The 21,179-nt window shown below is 44.7% G+C and overlaps 1 protein-coding gene across 1 annotated transcript; it reads right to left on the reverse strand.

Moving 5' to 3' along the window:
• Window positions 1–101: 101 nt before the first annotated feature.
• LOC141122614 (tetratricopeptide repeat protein 17-like) lies at window positions 102–19,564 on the reverse strand (the record flags this gene model as incomplete). Its single annotated transcript, XM_073611989.1, is given in 7 exon segments — window positions 102–221; window positions 956–1,039; window positions 4,096–4,255; window positions 13,884–14,004; window positions 16,630–16,792; window positions 17,845–18,089; window positions 19,430–19,564. Coding segments are annotated over 6 exon segments (840 nt in total), but the record flags the coding sequence as incomplete, so codon positions are not given.
• Between the last annotated feature and the right edge of the window lie 1,615 nt (window positions 19,565–21,179).

The following is a 21,179-nucleotide window of genomic DNA, read 5'->3' on the forward strand; positions in this document are numbered from 1 at the left end:
TGGGCTCCATGATCATTGGACTGCCAGGAAGATGTAGCGCTGACTGTTTGCAAAACCTGAATCCCTGATGGAAGAAAATCTTGAATTGGACAATGACTGACCTTCATGTGATGAGGGGCGTAGTGCAAAGCTTGGCGTAAGCAGTCTATGGCTTTTTTTCCTTGACCTCTTACTCTCCAGTACAAAGCAGCCATACTGGATAAAACCCATGATGTCTGGTTCTACAGTGTGAGGAAAAAAAAGCAAAGGGATGAGGGGACATCAAACAGAAATGAACACTAAAAGCATATCTTGGCTTGTTACAATAAGGCATACGTTGTTCTGTATAAGGCCAGCCATAGACGGTTCAAATCTCAGCTGGTTCAGCACAAACGGCCGAGATTTGAACCGTGTGTGGGCAGGCTGAATGTACCAAGCTGATCGATCAACTTGGGTACAACCAGCCTGCCAGACTTACTTGCGATCATCGCTAGCAATAACGACTGTCTTCTCCGGACGGGACGGCTTCCCCCGCTGGGAGAACAATGTCTCGGCAGGAGGGATTCCCCTGTCAGCACAATCTGTGGTGATAAAAGAATAATGCGAATTTTGCACCATCTATGACCGGCCTAACTACCGGTAAGTCAGGTTGGCTTCTTTAACAATTTAATTTCCCTGCCATTCTGGAAATTACTTTATACTTCTAACTTGTGTTCTGTATTTCAGAAACTCAGCTGCTCCCTGATGACAGACAAGGTCCCGGCAGTGGCATGGGAAGCCTCGTGGTCTGTAATAACTGTCAATGCAAATCAAATGGTGTCCATGGCCACTGCCAAGACCTTGGCTCACATAAGGGCTGGGGGAGAGGGGAGCAGCTGAGTCTTTCTGGAATCCCAAAGCTTTCCAACACCCCCGACATAATTAATAATATTAATGACAGAAAAAAAACAAACAAACAAACAACAGCTTTAATCACCTTTTCCAGCATCTTCATTATTCTGGCTCCCACTTGCTCTAAAGATTGTGGAGGGTACTTGTCCTTACCAAGGTTCTGTAAAACCTGAAGGATAACACATAATGGCATCAACATCCTACCAGGGAGAATTCAGGTGTACTGCATGGGCAGAAAAGTTAGGAGACAAGATATGGGCAACAGTATGTGGACACATCTCCAAAAAAAATAAAATGGAGTTCAAGTGTTTCTAGTGAAGGGCACTGGTAATAGCAGCAAACGAGGGCACATTAGACCAGGCAGACAATTGGGCACTTCCAAACTGATCTAACAAATCATCTTTTGGCTGAATGGGCACAGATTCCCACAGACACATTCCAAAATCTTGAGGAAAGCTTTGAGGAGACAAACCCATTTTAATGGCCATGGTTTGGAATGGGGTGGCCAACAAGCTCAGGATGGTCCGGTGTTGGTCAATGGTTTAGTTTTGGTCCTGGTCTCAGTGTCGGTCCTGGTTCTGGTCCCAGTGTCAGTGTCGGTCCTGGTTCTGGTCCCAGTGTCGGTCCTGGTCCTGGTCCCAGTGTCGGTCCTGGTCCTGGTCCTGGTCCCAGTGTCGGTCCTGGTCCTGGTCCCAGTGTCGGTCCTGGTCCTGGTCCCAGTGTCGGTCCTGGTCCTGGTCCCAGTGTCGGTCTTGGTCCTGGTCCCAGTGTCGGTCCTGGTCCTGGTCCCAGTGTCGGTCTTGGTCCTGGTCCCAGTGTCGGTCCTGGTCCTGGTCCCAGTGTCGGTCTTGGTCCTGGTCCCAGTGTCGGTCCTGGTCCTGGTCCCAGTGTCGGTCTTGGTCCTGGTCCCAGTGTCGGTCCTGGTCCTGGTCCCAGTGTCCACAAACTCACGGCCAAATAATGCAGCACAAAGCAAAGACTGCAGCCAATCAGATCAATTCATAAGCAGCAATTGAAATACAAAAAAAAATTTCCCAGCACGCAACCTAACACAAATTAAGCTGTTTCATCATTTCAGATTTTGGAGGAATTTTATTATTGTTCAATGGGTTGCTGTGCCTATGTGCCCCTTTTCTTTTTCTAGTTAGAAATAAAATTTGAGCGACTTCCATTTTTGCTTTGTTGGATTTGTGCAGACATACACCGGAGGTCGGCTGCCTTTAGTAAGTCTTCTAGTGTTTCTGTACCATTAAAAGAGTATTTTATTTTTTTAAGAATCATACTTACCTAGGAGGATGCTGCACCTGTCCCTCACTGGCTCTAACACTGAGAACGGAGCGATCAAACACCACCATCAGTTACCGCTGTCTGCTCTGCTCCCCCCACACTCACTGGAGAGCTGGGCTGTGGAGTGGCTGGCTCAGGCTCTTAGCGTCTTGCCGAGAGGCTGAGCCAGGTGCCGGTCCAGGCATGTGGGCTGATCGAGACTTCATTGTCGCTATCTTACCCAAGCCTGGACCGGCTGGGTGACGTCAGCCACTGTCAGCTGAAAACGGGTCACAGGAGTGCAGAGGGATCCACAGGAGAAGTACAGTCAAACAAGATTTAGCTGTACTTCTCCTTTAGGGTAGATGGGGTTGTCTCCAGGGTATTTTCACAATCAATTTTTATCATTGCTATACAGTGGTACCTTGGATTACGAGCACAATCCGTTCCAGGAGAATGCTTGTAATCCAAAGCACTTGCATATCAAAGCGAGTTTTCCCATAGAAGTCAATGGAAACGAAGATAATTCGTTCCGCATTGATTTCTCTTGCATGCAATACCGCATGTGGCCAGAGGTGTGTGTGTGTGTGGGGGGGGGGGGGCGCCGGAGAGCCTCAGAAATACTCGGGGACACCTCGGCTGAACTCGGAAACACATTTCCGAACGGCTCCGAACTGTTCCGAGTGTCCCCGGCGCCCCCCGCACCTCTGGCCAAATGAGGTACTGCACACCCCATTGGCTTGAATCTTGCTCGTTTTGCGAGACAACACTCGCAAACAGAGTCAGGATTTAAAAAAAAAAAAAGTTGCTCGTCTTTCAAAACGCTCATTAACCGCGTTACTTGTAGACCAAGGTTCCACTGTATATCTGTACCAGGCCGGGAGCTCAGACAGTTTAAGGTGATAAGGTGATCGTAAAATTTTCTTTTAATAACACAGTAGCAGGGGCCAACGGCTCCCGCTGCAGCCTCCAGGTCCAGTGAGAGAGAGAGACAGTGGAGAGACAGTGGAGAGACAGTGGAGAGAGACGCTGCTCTCAGGCATACAGTGCTGGATCATAATCGGGCTCTGGTAAGTATTGGGGGGGGTTCTATACACAGGTGGGTTTTTTTTAACCTCAAAATGGTAGTAAACTTTGTTTTTCAAAAATTGCTGACAGGCAAGGTATTTATGACAGAAGGGAACCCTATCGGTCTCTTCCGTCATAAATCTTCCTTCCTCCTGCCTCTCATACGCATGCGCAGCTCAGTGGATTACGGCCTCAGATCTGTGCCGCGGTGATGCGACTCCTGCACACATGCACGGGAATGATGTCATCATGGTCCCGGCCAAACAGCTGAAGGCACAGAACCTGGAAGGAAGACAGGGGGGTGAAGATGGAAGGGCCTGCCGGATCGGTCACACCGCAGCGCTGGAGGGCACTGTTTCACAGGTAAGTGCTATAAATGTGCCAATATGCTGTGCATACTAGCACATTATGGCATAACCCACCTGGGGGGGGGCCCCTAAAAAGAGAAAAACAATCGAACTTAACTACCGCTTTAATGCAGAAAATGCATTAAGGTAAAAAAAAAAAAAAAAAAAAAAACCTTCCACCTTTACAACCACGTTAAATGTAGGTATTACACTGTGCAGAGATGCCTTGATGTAGCACTGAGGCTTCACATATACAAATATATAAAACATAATCAGCTCACCTGAGACTGGACAAATGAGGCGGAGATTTGTCTGTTCAGAACCACCCAGCACTTCAGGGGGGTCGAGAGAGTAATGAGAGCTACGGCAGGTATACCTACTTTATGAGGTTTTCTTCATATAAACAAATCACCTTATGAATTTTATGAAGGAGTCTAAGCTGAATATACATGGGGCCATTTTGATCTCCATCTGCTCTGGAACACTTGTCCCTCACTATATATACCATATATGAATTTAAGGTGGGTCTGGATATGGCCCTTACCTCTTTCAGCTGGCTCTCCCCAGTGTAGTGTATAGCAGCTCTATTGGCAACCCCGTACAGATGGTCCAGTGTATGCATGCTGGCCGCCATGTTGGCATTACAGAGAGGCTCCACCCCTGGTTCTTGCAGCGGAGTGGCAAAGTCCACATGTTCTGTAATGCTAAAGAGACAAATCCAAGAGTAAGAGAAGAACATTTCATTTGAAACTGATGGGTATGCAAACAATGCAAGGGTTTTTGTATATTACGTGAACAATTTGCCTTCATTTTCATTAACCGCTTCAGCCTCGGAAGATTTGGCTGCTCAATGACCAGGCCATTGTTTTGCGATTCGGCACTGCGACGCTTTAACTGACAATTGCGCGGTTCATTGGTATCAGTGAGGGGAATTATGCCCCATTGTTGGTATCCGTTAACCACTTAAGCCCCGGACCAATTGGCTGGCTAAAGACCAGAGCACTTTTTGCGTTTCGGCACTGCGTCGCTTTAACTGACAATTGCGCTGTCTTGCGATGCTGTACCCAAACAAAATTGATGTCCTTTTTTCCCCAACATATAAAGCTTTCTTTTGGTGGTATTTGATCATTTTTTGTTAAAAAAAAATTAAAAAAGACCGAATTTAAAATTTTTTTTTTATATATATATTTTGTTATAAAATTTTGCAAACAGGTAATTTTTCTCCTTCATTGATGTACGCTGATGAGGCGGCACTTATGGCAGTGATGGGCACTGATGGGTGGCAATAATTGGCACTATAAACAAAAAGAGCGACAATTTTGAAAAGAAAAACAATATTTTTTACTTTTTGCTATAATAAATATCCCCAAAAAAAAAAAAATTATTACAAATTTCTTCATCAGTTTAGGCCAATATGTATTCTTCTACATATTTTTGGTAAAAAAAACCCCGCAATAAGTGTATATTGATTGGTTTGCGCAAAAGTTATAGAGTCTACAAAATAGGGGATCACCTCTGCGGTTTTTATTTTTTGCGCTATAAACAAAAAAAGAGCGACAATTTTTGACGAAAAAAAAAAAAAAAAAAACACACACACAATATTTTGTACTTTTTGCTATAATAAATATCCCCATTTTTTTTAAAAAAAAAAAAGCTATTTTTTTTCTCAGTTTAGGCCGATCTGTATTCTTCTACACATTTTTGGTAATAAAAATCACAATAAGCGTATATTGATTGGTTTGCGCAAAAGTCATAGCGTCTACTAAATTGAAGATAGATTTATAGCATTTTTATGATTATTTTTTAATTGTTTACTAGTAATGGCGGCGATCTGTGATTTTTATCGTGACTGACATTAGGGCGAACACATCGGACACTTTTGACACATTTTTGGAACCAATGGCAATTATACAGCGATCAGTGCTATAAAAATGCATGAATTACTGTAAGAACTGTCACTGGCAGGGAAGGGGTTAACACTAGGGGGCGATCAAGGGGTTAACTGTGTTCCCTCTCTGTGTTCTAACTGAAGGGGGGATGGGACTGTCTAGGGGAGATGACAGATCGCTGTTCATACTTTGTATGGTTCTCGGTGTGTCACGAGCGATCGCGGGAGCCCGGCGGTCATCGCGCCCGCTGGGCACTCGCATCGGCTCCGGGGGCAGCAGCGGGCCCGAGCGCCCCTAGCGGCCACAGGGCGAAGCGACGTAACATAACGTCGTTTTGTCCAGCTGTGCCATTCTGCCGCAGTAAAACTGCGGCGGCTGGTCGGCAAGTGGTTAAAGTGGATGTAAACCTGACATTATTTTTTTTTTAATTAAGACTTGCACCTTGTACAGTAGAGGATTTCATGTCATCTGTGTCCAGTCTTGCCACGAAGAGTTAATCCAGCTGAGAGCAAACCTCTTATCTTTTTCAGTGAGATAAAAACTGACAGACACAGAAATAGGAGTCAGTTTCTCTCCCTTACTGTGAGTGGCAGGTGATTTACATATCTCATGCAGGAGCTGGAGAGAGACATTCTGTGTACTTCAGATCCCCTCATTTCTTCTCCAGCTCTCCCAGGATTGGCTGCTCCACAACTCGGCATGATTGGGCATGCTGAAGTCACGTGGTGACTTTTCTGGGTTTTGACTGGATGTTAGAGATCATAGCAGAAGTTCAGCGTAAGAAATACACAGGAGAAAATGCATGTTGACAAGGGGAGTGTAGAGGTGGGCGGAGAGTCTACTGACATCACGACTCCACCCACCGAGCTCCGGACAACAGACCCGCCCACAGAATCTGCAGTTTTGCGATTAGGAACTATCATCCCTCTCCTCCTGCAGGCAGCCCATCCCCCATACAGTTAGAAACACCTCCCAGGGAATACATTTAAAACCTTGAACGCTCCCTAGTGTTAACCCCTTCCCTGCCAGTGACATTTATACAGTAATCAGTGGCTATTTATTAGCTCTGGTCGCTGTATAAATGTCACTGGTCCCAAAAAAGTGTCAAGCGCCCGACCTGTCTGTCGCAGTCTCGCTAAAAATCGCAGATCAACACCATTACTATTAAAAAAAAAAAAAAGAAGGCAGGCATAAATCTATCCTATAGTTTGTAGACGCTATAACTTTTGCGCAAACCAATCAAAATACGCTTATTGCGATTTTTTTTTTACCAAAAATATGTAGCAGAATACATATTGGCCTAAACTGAGAAAGAATTTTTTTTAAACATTTTTTTTATTGTTTAATATAGCAAAAAGTAAAAAATAGTTTTTTTTCCAAAATTGTTGCTCCTTTTTTGTTTATAGCGCAAAAAATAAAAACCACAGAGGTGATCAAATACCACCAAAAGAAAACTCCATTTGTGGGGGGGGACATCAATTTTGTTTGGGTACAACGTCGCACGACCGCGCAATTGTCAGTTAAAGCAACGCAGTGCCGTATCGCAAAAAAAAATGGCCTGGTCATTAATGGGCCAAATCCTTCTGGTCCTTAAGTGGTTAAAGTGTTACAAAACCCAGGAGCCTGCAGTCACTATATCTGGTCTCCCACAGTACACAGAACACGGAAATGCAATAGTTTAAGTAAATATAAACTGCTAAATACCTTTTCTCATCAGCAGTATATAGCAGTCTTGTGACTTGTATCAGTGTCTGGTTAAAACTTGTAGTAGGAGTTTTCAATCTCCACGATCCTCTGTCTGGACAGTGCCGATTGGCCCTGTGCTGATCACATGCACTTTCCCCAAGAAAAAAAAAACAAAACTCTAGCAATAAACACCAAACCGAGCATGTGCAGCCTGACTCCTAACGCTCTGTTCTGTCAGTAGATGGGTTGGAGTCAGTTGAGGGGGGAGGAAGATCAGAGAGAAGACAGGATCACAAAACCTTTACACACAATGCAGAGGATTAACCCCTTAGGTTCTACAGTAAGTATAACAAGCATGCTTTACTGCATATGCAGACTGATTTTACTGTTGTGGGTAAGCTCTGACAAAAAAAAAAAAAAAAAAGCAAAAAAAAAAAAAAAAAATTGTCTTCTATGCAGAGCTTCATCAGATTTTTCATTTTTAGTAAACCAACCCCATAGTGATTTAGGACTATATACCACCTCCCTCTCTCCCCAACTTTATAACACTGGGTGCTGGGAACAATGCTAACTGATAAGAGTGCAGCAAAGGCATAAGAGATCACTGGATGTTATCAGCTTACTGGATTTCTGGCAGGTTCAACTGTTTTTGTTTTTTTTTTTTTAAAGTGGGAAAAAATTCCCATGCATATTTTTTACCTAAAGGAAAACCCAACATAAGGATTACCTATAGGGACAGTAAATGTCTTCTAAATGTGCACCGTTCAGCTGGTGACGTCACCAGCGCATGCTCTCTGAAGGAACGGCCACCCGGGCCATACCTTCAGAGTCCTCTGCCGTAAACAGCGGGTCTCTCTCACACATGCACGGGAGTGATGTCATCGCGGCTCCAGCCGCTCACACAGTCGGAGTCCGCGAACCTGGAAGGAGGACCGGGTGAAGAGGTGAAGATGGAAACGCCTTTAGCGGTGACAGCGCGTCGCTGGAGGGCTTTGTTCAAAGGGAAGTTTCACATAATGTGCTAGCATGCTAGGCATATAAGCACAATTATGACATTGCCTTGCAGGTTGCAAAAAAAGAAAAAAGAAAAACAAAAAAAAAACAAAACAAAACAAAAAAAAAAACACAGCGGTTTACTACCGCTTTAATATTTATTCAAACGAATATAGCAAAACACTTTCAGCCCCCGTTCACACCAGTGTGCAGTGCGATTGGACATGAGATTTGACAGTTCCAAATTGAATGACAAGTCGCAACCCATTGTCGGCAATGGAACCGTTCACATTGTCGATTTCATGTGCAACTTGCATTGACATCGGTGCACGAAAATCGCACAGATGTCAGCAAGCCGCAGATGAAATCGCACTGGCCGGCGGTTTCGAAATCATGATGGAGCGTGATTTCAAAGCCGCATTCAGTGTGAACAGGGACTTAACGGCATATTTACCAGATTGTATTGGACCAAATAAATTAAAAAATTCATTGATTCAGTCATAATACTTCACTTGTCATAGGAGAAGTTCTGCATTGTGGGCACCACTTTAGAAGCCCAGTGGTTGCTGTAGTTTATTCAGCAGGCAGTGGGATAGAGCAGTGATAATATGTACAGGTTTATTAACAGCCAATAAGATTTCAGCTTACTGAAGTCTGATCACTGATAAAAAGTGCAAACCCTCTGTTATGAATTCTGGGTTGAAAGACCGGATTCCTTCATTGAGGACTGCACTGCTGACCTCCTTCCAATAACACAAGTCACAAGACTGCCATGCCGATCCTCTGGATTCTATACTTTCCATGGCACTCGCCTAGAAAAAAAAATGTGCTGACCCGGGCTGAGCGCTCATTTCAAAAGTGCCCAGCAGTTTTAGGAAGGCATGTACCTGTAAATAAGAGAATACTTACCTTTTCTGCTGCCCGTGTCACTGAACTCCGCACCATTGCTGAGAAATGTATTCTCTGCTGGGGAACTGACACTCTGAGGAGTCTGCTGGATCCCCCGCAGTTCTCACTGGTTCCTCTTGGGGTTGTAAAGGTTCCTTCTTTTTTTCCTTCAAAATAACATGTTATACTTACCTCCTCTGTGCAAGGGTTTTGCACAGAGCGCCCCCCACCCTCCTCTTCTGGGGTCCCCCAGCGGCGCTCCTGGCTCCTCCTCTTCCTCTTCACGAGAGCCCCCAGGGAGAGCCGCACTCTAATAGGGGCACCGATGTGGGCACGCTCCCAACTTGGCCCCGCCCCCCAGCTCCTGTGTCACTAGATTTGATTGACAGCAGTGGGAGCCAAAGGCTCCTGCTGATATCAATCTATCCAATGAAGATTGGAGACAGCTGCTGTGTACATCTACTTTGCTGGAAAGATCGGGTTCAGGTAAGTAAAAGGGAGGCTGCTGCACTAGAGAAGTTTTTTCACCTTAAAGCATAGAATGCATTAAGGTGAAAAAACCTTGAGGGTTTACAACCACCTTTAACATCATTAAAGGATTTAGCAGTGATGGTGAGGCTGGAAGGAGGAGCTAGTGAGAGATGCGGGAACCTGGTAGGTTGACACTCCAGGAAGTGTTGGTTGCTCTGTAGGACTTCTGGGTACTATTTCTCAGCATCAGAGGGGAGTTCATTTGCACGGGCAGCAGGAGAGTGAAGTATTCCCTTTCTCCCTAAAGCGAAGCTCCAATTAAAAAAAAAAAAAATAAAAGTCAGCGGCTACAAATACTGCAGCTGCTGACTTTTAATAAAATCGGACACTTACCTGTCCCAGCGATGCGGGAGAAGCCCCGCTCGTCTCCCCCTCTTCTCTGCGGCGCCGGCATTGTCACTCTGGGCACTCAGCTGTTGGCTTCACAGCCGGGTACGCACTGCACATGCCTGAGCCGCGCTGTGACTGGCCGGGCAATCATCTGGGACCTGTGACGTGTCCCAGATGATTGCCCGAGAGGGAGAGGGGGGAGGTGATCTTACGTCCGGCGCCGTGGTGCTCCGGGAGGAAGTGGGAGCTGGAACCCTCTAAAAAGAGGGGTTCCGTCCCCCCCCCCCCCCAAAAAAAAATGGCATGTCAGGGGGTCACCTTCCTTTAAAGTGGAAGTTCCATTTTTGGGTAGAACTCCGCTTTAACATGTATCCCAATCTGTCCAACTATCTCCTACTCGAGTCCACCTTTAAGGCGATCCCTGAAAACCCATCCTGCTACTACCTAAGAACTGAACATTTATTTGCACCATCAGATCCCCCCCCCCTCCCCCCACAGTTATTAGCTTTTATTTCACCTTTCACACTCCCTTTCAGAATGTAAGCTCTAATGAGCGGGGCCCTTCTTGTACTGAATCTTATTTCAGCTGTACTGTCTGCCTTCATTTTTGTAAAGCAACATGCAAACTGTTAGCACTATATACAGTGCTGTGAAAAAGCATGTACTCCTAATTATTATTATTTTTTGCATATTTATCAATATGATTCAGATTTTTTCAGAGAATTTAAAAAAGACAAGTGAAATCCAAAATGCAGTTTTTTTTGCAGAGAACGCAACGTTATAGCAAATTTTAAGGCTTCATTCACGCAGCATTTTAACCCCAGCTGCTGGAAGAATCCAGTGGATTCCTGCAGATGGATTCACAGGTGGATGAAGATAGTGTTAGATGCTCAGCCTGTATAAAGCAACGACAGACTGACAGGGGCCGTGCCCACAGCTGGTAATTGTGTGCAATTTGTACACACAACACTCTCCTGCATAGGTTGAGGAACAGAGGATTGCCCCCGGACATCATACACTTCTGTATCCAGGGGGATTATCTGTCTCTAAATATTATACATATATAGGATTACATGTGAACACCCACAGCAGCTGTAAGCCTGTCATTGCATTGTACATGCTGATGGCCACAACGGTCTGCAAGCACCCCTGAATCCAGCAGCGGGAATTCACTGGATCCTTCCTGCAGCTAGAGTCGAAATGTCATGTGACTAGGCCCTAAAGCAGGCATATGCAATTAGCGGACCTCCAGCTGTTGCAAAACTACAAGTCCCATCATGCCTCTGCCTCTGGGTGTCATGCTTGTGACTGTCAGAGTCTTGCTGTGCCTCATGGGGCTTGTAGTTCTGCAACAGCTGGAGGTCCGCTAACTGCATATCCGTGTCCTAAAGCGTTTGTAAACCTAAATGCTGTTTTTACAAATGTAGGCTGGGAATTTCCTGTTAGAGGGCAGCGTATTAAAAAAAAAAAAAAAATGCTTTCAAATACCAATATTCCATGTTTTTTGCCCCAGGTCGCAGCACTGCCTTGCTCTTTCTCTAATCGGAAACGTCCTGGGCGGTGGGTGGGGCCAGTCTGCCCTGCCATGAATTGCAATGACAGGTGGAATCACTGTCAATCTTACCTGTCCTCTCAGGCTGCCCAGCTGCCTATGTCACCAGTAGTGTTCAATTCCTCCTGTCATTGCAATTCAGCAGACTTGTCCCACCCACCGCCTTGGTCGTTCGGATAGTGATCCATGGCAATGTGAAGTGGTGCAGAGGACCCTGCAGATCGTCGACACCGCTAACAAGCAAGTGACCTTAATGTGGACTTGGAGCGGCACTCAAAAGGTAGGGACTCTGTTCCCGTGATCGCAAAAGTAACGAGGTGCATGTGTGCCGATATACTCATCGAAAGACATGTAAGCAGTAAATAGATAAGCAATGCAAGAATACCAATGCGCAAACCACTCTAAAAGAAATATATATGAAAGAATAGCTGCCAACATCACAAGGTGCCCTCACACTGCATAAATGGATAAAGAAAAATAATGTGGCGCATATTCAGTGTAAACAGTGATAAATATAAAGTGCAATGTTCAAAAGTGCAAAAATCAGAAGAACTTCATATAATATGATCTTGCATACAACTGTGCAAAGAAATTTCCAAAAGTGCAAAAGGTGCATCAAAATATTAATAAGTACATAAAAATGAATGTCCAATCAAAAAGTGACAAAAAATAATATATAAAGTGCTTGTGCAAATAAACAGGAAACATCCAAAGTGTTGTCACCATCCACTCAGTAATGTCCAATCATGGATAATAGAAAGTTAATAAAGTAAAGTGCTTTGTGCAAGGGAAAAAAAAAAAAAGGAAATCATCCAATTTATCCAAGTGTTGTCACCATCCGCTGTGTACCAATAGTTTGCCCCAGCCTCTCGCCTCATACAGAGACCCCTACGGGTCTAGTCAAGCCTCTTGTAAAGATGATTCCCCAGCAAACTGTTGATCTCCAGAGGTATCCACAGACTGCTCCCATATAGGGATCACTTTCGTGGCTCATCAAGTAAAGCTTACATGGAATGAGAGAAGGTGGGCTCCATAGTGCAGTAATCCAATAAAAGTTTATTTTAAAACACACGTAGTAACTTAGTTAAAAACGATGCAAACAGCTTCACAAATGATAGGACTTCCGGTCTCGGCTGCGACCGGAAGTGACGAAACCTGGCTCCTCCCTTACGCGTTGCGTCACTGAACACGTCACTTCATCAAACGGGTATGGAGCCTTATTGCCTTACCTCTACCCTTCTCCAGAAAAACATCACAGGTTTGTCAGGAGCCAGAATGATGAATCATTGTCCCATCTTTACAAGAGGGTTTGACTAGACCTGTAGGGGCCTCTGTATGAGGCGAGAGGCTGGGGCAAACTATTGGTACACAGCGGATGGTGACAACACTTGGATGAATTGGATGTCTTCCATTTTTTTCTTGCACAAAGCACTTTACTTTATTAACTATCTAATATCCACGATTGGACATTACTGAGCGGATGGTGACAACACTTTGGATGAATTGGATGTTTCCTGTTTATTTGCACAAGCACTTTATATATTATTTCTTCTATATTTCTATATTATTTCAACTGTGCAAAGAAATTTCCAAAAGTGCAAAAAATCAGAAGAACTTCATATAATATGATCTTGCATACAACTGTGTAAAGAAATTTCCAAAAGTGCAAAAGGTGCATCAAAGTATTAATAAGTACATAAAAATGAATGTCCAATCAAAAAGTGAAAAAAAATAATATATAAAGTGCTTGTGCAAATAAATAGGAAACATCCAATTCATCCAAAGTGTTGTTTATTTGCACAAGCACTTTTTATATTATTTTTTGTCACTTTTTGATTGGACATTCATTTTTATGTACTTATTAATACTTTGATGGACCTTTGGAAATTTCTTTGTATGCAAGATCATATTATATGAAGTTCTTCTGATTTGCACTTTTGAACATTGCACTTTATATTTATTACTGTTTACACTGAATATGCGCCACATTATTTTTCTTTATCCAGTAAATAGATAAGAACGTCCCTCTCCCAGCAAGTGTAACAATGAAGTATGGAGCAACCTCTGTCCCCCACCCCCCCCGAAGCATTTTTCCGCACCCATGGATGCTTAGTCATAGTCCCTGGTGGGAGGAGTAAAATGTGTTGGTGGGCGTGGTTTCTTGGTGGAGACATGTAGGCGGTGGACGCTCAATACTTCGGTGTTCCACTAGCGGGTGGGTTAGACTGGTCGGGAGAGCGGTCTCTTCTCCATTTACTGCAAGCAGGGAGGAAGTCACTGGCAGGATCAACATTTCATCCAAATACATTGCATTAAAAAAAAAAAGGCACACCATGTTTATTGTAGAGACTGCTTTTTTTTTTGGAGGGGGGGGTTTACAACTGCTTAAACTAAAAAGCTGTGATCCCCCTCCAAAATGAACAGTTCTAGAAGGATAACCCTACTGCCCAAAATTGTACTTACTCTATATTTTTAGCGGATACAGCCAGCCACGTGCTGGCTACTGTAGACAATTCAACGCGGCGCAATTTCAGGCACTCGTCTGGACTCGGCCATCCCAGGCTGCGGTAATCCGGTCGTCTGCCTGCGTGAGATGTGCACAAGAGAGTCAAAATATAAGAGAAATCCAAGCCAGGACATGATTAAAAAGTCTCTGTTCGCTTCTACTGAAGATTCCACAGCAAAAAAACGACACTTCCGGTAGTATTAATCGCCTCCTCCCCACCTGAGCTCAGTGGTTTCTCCCGCCGACCCCTACATCACTATAGGGTGGTATAGCAGTGGTGGGAGGAACCACTGAGGATAGCCACAAACCAAGACTCTCCCGTCAAGACACTCGTGTTGTGTTGGTTTATGAAGATTCTTCAAATTGAGGATTTCACTGCAGAAGCAATTGGCCGGGCCGACAGCAGAAGAGGCAACTATCTAACCTGATCCTTAAAAGGTGCAGCTTCATTTTTTTATATTCAACCTAGGGGTCAGAAACTGGTTGATTGTAGCCACCCGTCAGGGAAGATTGTGACCCCCCGCTGTGCCGCCAGCTCCTGTCCTCAGATTAGAGAGGCAATTAGCAATATGGTTGGACCTTGCGAACTAGAAAACCAAATGGCAATCGGCAAAGAAAGGCCCTGACCAGCTAATACTTCCAAATCACAAGATGTGTCTATGATAAAGCAGCGACAAAAGGGAACTGGTGGGCCCCGGTGGGACTTGTGTTGCAGATCAAGTCTCTGCAGGCTGGGAGTGTGTAAAAGGACAGGTTTGCTGCCAGGGGGAAGCAGGCTGCACAAGTGTGCCAGCTGTAATGACAGGTCATCAGTGCTGGGCTGGCAATGTTATAAGAGGAATTGGCAGTTTTCTGCTGCCTACAATGCGAATGAGTGTGTACCCAGACTTCTGCACTGTGCATGACATACTAACGACCCCGGCACTCTGTTACTTACCTCCAGACCTCTGCACATTGCGTTAAATAGAAAGCACAAAAAAGGAGGACGCCTCTAAGTGCAGCATAAACAAATTTATTGACCCAAAGATATTAAAAACACTCACATTTGTAAATGGTGTGAAAGGATGTCATGTACATAAAAAGGAGCATCCTGGTCACAGGCATCAGAGGATTGATCCAAGTACACGAAGGTGCCGAGCCTTTGATGGGCATAATGGAGAACAGAGCATAGATTCACAATCGGCATAGCTCAACGGAGCCGACCCGTGAGAATCTGACAGTGTTGAAATCCGCTGTGACGTCAGAGGCATGCAAGGGGCGTGATTACGCATTTTGAGGCGGTACCGCCTCTTTTTTTTAAACCTATCAGCAAATCAATAAATGTGTTTATGCTGAACTTAGGAGGTGCCCTCCTGTGTCCTATGTATGGCAGATTAACCTTCTATATGGAGAGGAGCTACCCCAAAGAGTTTTGCAATTCTGCCCCCCCCCCCAAAGAGTTTTGCAATTCTGCCCCCCCCCAAGGAGTTTTGCAATTCTGCCCCCCCCCCCAAGGAGTTTTGCAATTCTGCCCCCCCCCCAAGGAGTTTTGCAAGTCTGCCCCCCCCCCAAGGAGTTTTGCAAGTCTGCCCCCCCCCCAAGGAGTTTTGCAATTCTGGCCCCCCCCCAAGGAGTTTTGCAATTCTGGCCCCCCCCCAAGGAGTTTTGCAATTCTGGCCCCCCCAAGGAGTTTTGCAATTCTGGCCCCCCCAAGGAGTTTTGCAATTCTGGCCCCCCCAAGGAGTTTTGCAATTCTGGCCCCCCCAAGGAGTTTTGCAATTCTGGCCACCCCAAGGAGTTTTGCAATTCTGGCCCCCCCAAGGAGTTTTGCAATTCTGGCCCCCCCAAGGAGTTTTACAATTCTGGCCCCCCCCAAGGAGTTCTGCCGCTCTGCCCACCAAGGAGTTCTGCCGCTCTGCCCCCCAAGAAGTTCTGCCGCTCTGCCCACCAAGGAGTTCTACCGCTCTGCCCACCAAGGAGTTCTACCGCTCTGCCCTCTGGGTGAGGTTAGATCTCTTCCATGATGTTTGGGCAGATCTCTGCCTCTCCAAGGTTATCTACCACTGGTTTGGATGAGAGTGTCGATTAAATCTGCTTGTTTGAAATTAATTTTGGACTTGCATGGCTTATTAAAAGGGGTTTATTCAAGTAGGAAATAAACATGCTGGTTGTCAAAGGATCCCCTAAAAATGGGTTTGCTCGTTTTCTTTGGATTGTCATAATGAAAAAGTCCTGGGACTTCTACATTTTTCCTGTGGAGCTCTCGTTAGTCTATGTGAAAGTGTATTATTCAAAATGACATTGTGTAGGATATGAATTACCTAATTACAATAGCAGACCCAAAAAAAACAAATAAAAATGCACTGCGTAACAGTAAAGCCGGACATAGATGGATCGAATCTCTGCCGGTTCGATGTGGCCGAGGTTTGATCCATTTATGGGAAGGCTGGTTGTACTGAAGTCGATCCATGGTTTGACTTCAGTACAACCAGCCTGTCAGGTTTTTTTACATGCGATCACTGCCGGTGGCTTTGTATTCTGTCGGCAGGGAAGGCTTCTTGGTGGCAGAACACAGTAGCGCTACGTTGAGAGATTTCCACTTCATCAACATTGAATGTGATTGATGGGGGAATAGAGTAATATACTTTATTGGTCACCAATAAATTTGTACATATGGTCACCTTTTATTCAGTGCAGAACAGAGTGGAATAAAAGGTATTCTACCTTGTGGACCTGGAGCAGGTATTTTTGGACCACTAATTTCCAGTGCAGCTTGCAAGTCATCACTTCCTCCATCAACAGTATCTTCATAAGCCCCATATGGGAGGTCGGCCATATTAGTACGATCTAATTTTGGCTTCTTAAGACGTTTGACTTGAAAAGTAATCTGCAAAATATTAAACAAAGTAAAGGATTTATTTTTTTTACATAGTTACATCATTCCGGCTTGGACCAATGTAACTGGGATCTCTATAGAAGCTGGAAATCAATTAAGCCGGCACCGATAACTCCAACGATCTCCGCTTGCTCCCGGGTTCCATGCCATTCAGGGAACACTTTGCATTGTCTCAACGAATGTAAAGCATTCACTGATTGCACAAGGTAGGGAAGTGGAACGGTGATGTGAATACATACATACGCGGAAGCCATACCTAGAATTCTTCTTTATTAACTTAAAGCAGAACTAAACGCAACCACCAGAGATGTGCCAGAGATGCGGTATATAGTGCAGTAATTTATTATTAAGGTAATTGTAAAGTCTCTCTTTTTTTTTTATAAATAACAAACATGTCATACTTACCTGCTGTGTACAGTTGTATTTACACAGGGCAGCCCGGATCCTCCTCTTCTCAGGTCCCTCTTCATTGCTCCTGGCCCCTCCCTCCTGTCGAGTGCCCCCACAGCAAGCAGCTTGCTATTGGGGCACCCGAGCTGCAGCTCCACGTGCCCATTCAGACACGGAGCTGCCATTCTGCCCCACCCTCTTTCTCCCCTGATTGGCTGGCTGACTGACAGCCGTGGGAGTCAATGGCGCCACTGCTGTCTCTCAGCCAATCAGGGTGGAGAGTCCCGTATGGCGGAGGCACTCATGGACATCGCTGAACAGAAAGGGGGCTCAGTTAGGCATTAGGGAGGCTGCTACACACAGAAGCACAGATTTATATATACACAAACACAATATATATATATATATATATATATATATATATATATATATATATATATATATACATATATATACATACACACACACACACACACTTTATTTATACATATATAAACAAATAAAACAGCCACATAGTATTGACAGCAGCGTATCCCCTGAGGACGTGTGTACGAAACATGTTGGGAGGGGCCTTACGTGCCGACGTCACACAGTTATTTTTTAGCAGCCATAAGAAAAAAAACAAAAACAAAAAAAAAAAAAACGGTCCATACCCATTCAGCTTCATCATCATCATCACAGTCGCCAAAGCAGGAGCCCGACTGGCCATCCTGAGCCCCTTTCTTCAACACTCTTATTCCCTGAAGGTCCATTCGCCTGCCTTTAAGCTCCAGGGCACCTTCAAAGGCTTCTAGGGGCCAGGAGTTTTCAAACTCGTCTACGAGGGCCAGCATCTCTTCAGACATTGGATCCTCAGGGGCGGGTTCCTCTGTATTGTTTGATTCAGCTAAGACAACATCTGGGGGGGGGGGGGAGGAAATCAGAAAGTAGGGGGAAAAAAAAGGGTGACAAAGGGATATTCCATGCTAATAAATGCTGTATTATGTGCTACGCTCCCAGTTATATCCTATTACCTATAGAAGCTTTAGAACACTTCATAACGGTATTTACAGTAACCACAGGGATATCTACCTCTTCTTTGCACTTTGACTTTCTCATGTTCCTTTCTTGTAAGCTTGGTGTCCCTTTATCCTTTAACCTAGTGGTCATCAACTCCTGATAGCAGTATTCTAGTCTGCATTTCCCCAAGGTAATACATAAAACCTGGCCTGTTAGTGGGTCCTGAGGACAGGAGTTGATGACCACTGCTTTAACCTCTTGCAAACCATGTATTGCGTATATGCAGCAACAAGAAAGGTGGGCTTTAAAGAACCATCTACTGCACATGTGCATTCATTATTGGAATGAGGTTTTTGCACAGACAGTACCCCTCCAGCACAATGATAAACTTTCAGGGGGGACAACAGCCAAGGAATCTCATTGGAAGCCAGTGGGGTGGGTTTCCAATCATATGGCTGCTGGGAGGGCCAATCACATCGGTCACATGATACAGAAGCCACGCCGTCTCCCAGGCATTAAAGCTCACCTAAAGGGGTGAAAGGGTTAAACTTCATTTGCATCTACTGCTGCCATTGATCATGTGTTCAGGGAACTAATGAATATGTCTTCTACCCTCTGTGTTGTTAAAGGAAGGGGAGGGCTCACAGATGTGAACATACAGGGGGCGTCATTTACTAAAACTGGAAAGTGTAACATCTGGTGCAGCTGTACATAGAACCCAATCCGCTTCAGGGTTTTATTGTCAAAGTTTAATTGAAGAAGCTGAAGTTATAAGTTGATTGGTTATCATGGACAGCTGCACCATATTCCGAGTGCTCCAGTTAGTAAATCTCCCCCACAAGGTTTACATCACGGGATTACGGTCTGGTCTTTCTTGAACCAATCACAGAGATCCTAAAGGTACAGAACCCCTCGTTATGTCTCTGTACACAGTGCCTGTGAACCGAGTCGTCCAAGGGTGGACAGATATTACCAAGCACAACCACTGCCTGAAAAGCAACTCCATTGCAATGCTTCCATGCAATCCATAGTTCTGGTCTAGTATTTTCGACAAGCTTATGTAAATGTAGTGGTCAGGTCACAAACATTGGCCATATAGTGTATATCCAATGTGCCCCTCATATCAACCTCTGTATGTCCTTCCTCATCTATATTCTGATTGATGGGGTCACTCCACCCTCCCTCTATTTCTGAACTTTTGTCATTTCCAAGAAGGCATGAAATCAGACTGATGCTTACTCTCGAGATGCAGCGAGGAGCTCGTACTTGGGTCTGTCCCCAGGTCCTCTGAAGTCTTTTCTTCTTCTTGAGAGTAAGTTTGGAAGTATTTCTGTGCATTGTGCTCCCCATCGTTCAAGTGAGATTGGCAATGTCCTGTTAACAGAAGCCGAAAAAAATGTAATTCAGAAAAAAAGACCACAAGCCTATTAGAGATCTCCAAGTATCCAATATTGAATAATTCCTCTAAACCAGGGGTCTACAAAAACGTATTACACAAAGGCCTAGTCTACTGTCCTGCAAACTTTAGGGGGAGCGGACTGTGGCCAGTGGGAGAAAACAATGCCTCATCATTGGTATTAAGAAGGAATAGTGTCTCATTGTGGGTTTCAGTGGGAGGAAAAGTGCCCCATCATTGGTTTCAGTGGGAGGAACAGTGCTCCATCATTGGTATCAGTGGGAGGAACAGTGCACCATCATTGGTTTCAGTGGGAGGAATAGAGCCCCGTCATTGGTTTCAGTGAGAGGAATAGAGCCCCGTCATTGGTTTCAGTGAGAGGAATAGAGCCCCGTCATTGGTTTCAGTGAGAGGAATAGAGCCCCGTCATTGGTTTCAGTGCCCCATCATTGGTATCAGTAGAAGGAATAGTGCACCATCATTGGGATCAGTAGGAGGCATATTGCCCCATCATTAGAAACAGTGGGAGAAATAGTGCCCCGTCATTGGAAATATTAGTGCCTCATCATTGGTGTTATTGGGAGGAACAGTACTCCATCATTGGTATTAGTGGAAGGAATGGTACCCCATCATTGGTGTCATTGGAAATAATATTGTCCCATCATTAGTGTCAGTGAGAGGATTAGTACACCATTGTCTGCAAGAACTATGCCCCACTGTTGCTGACAGTAGGAAGAAATAATGCCCCAAGGGCCAGAAAATAAGCAAAGGGCCTTATCCCAGCCCCCAGGTTGCAGTTTGGAGATCACTGCTCTGAATTGAAGGACAGTATAACGATAGTTAGAGATGAGTTCAATTGTAAGTGATAATTTCCTTGAAATTTCACTGAAAATTATGCCATTTTGGCAAAATGCATTGCTGTCAATACACAAGGTAAAAATAAAGCTTGTTTTTAAAGCCCAACTGAACTTTCTATTTAAACCAGCAAAATGTTATCAGGGACCATGAATCAGACAGAGACAGAAGTATAGTTTAATCACACTTGTATAATAATAATAATAATAATAATAATAATAATAATAATAATAAGGTAAACAGAGTAAGCGTAGTCAAAACAAGCCAGAGTTCAGTAACCGGATCGGGTAGTCAGCCAAGCCAACGTCAGAGAGCCAGAGATAAACGTAAATAGTACAGCAAGCAGGATCAGGAGCCAGAAGGAACGTCAGCCAAGCAAGTCTTCAACAGGAATGCAGGAGAAAGTTTCTATGATGTTGACAAAGGCGAAGGCAGAGATCAAGTGAGCTGGATGACTTTAAGTAGGCAGGACTGATTAGCAGAATCAACAACAGCTGGGTAACTGTGGAGAGAGATGGGAGCTGGCAATAAGCTGACAGCTGAGCAGCTAGCTCAGAGAAGGAAGGGCTGAGCCCAGCCCTGACAAATGTCCTCCAAATGCATCCACAATCTAGTCTCACCACACAAGACTCCATTGCTGAAGAAGCATGTTGAAGCTTGTTTAAAGTTTGCTGCACAACATTTAAAACAAGCTTGTGAAATACTGGGAAAATATAGTCTGGTCAGATGAGACCAACA

The sequence above is a fragment of the Aquarana catesbeiana genome, unplaced genomic scaffold (genome assembly GCF_042186555.1).
Source record: "Aquarana catesbeiana isolate 2022-GZ unplaced genomic scaffold, ASM4218655v1 unanchor69, whole genome shotgun sequence".
NCBI classification, from domain to species: Eukaryota; Metazoa; Chordata; class Amphibia; order Anura; family Ranidae; genus Aquarana; species Aquarana catesbeiana.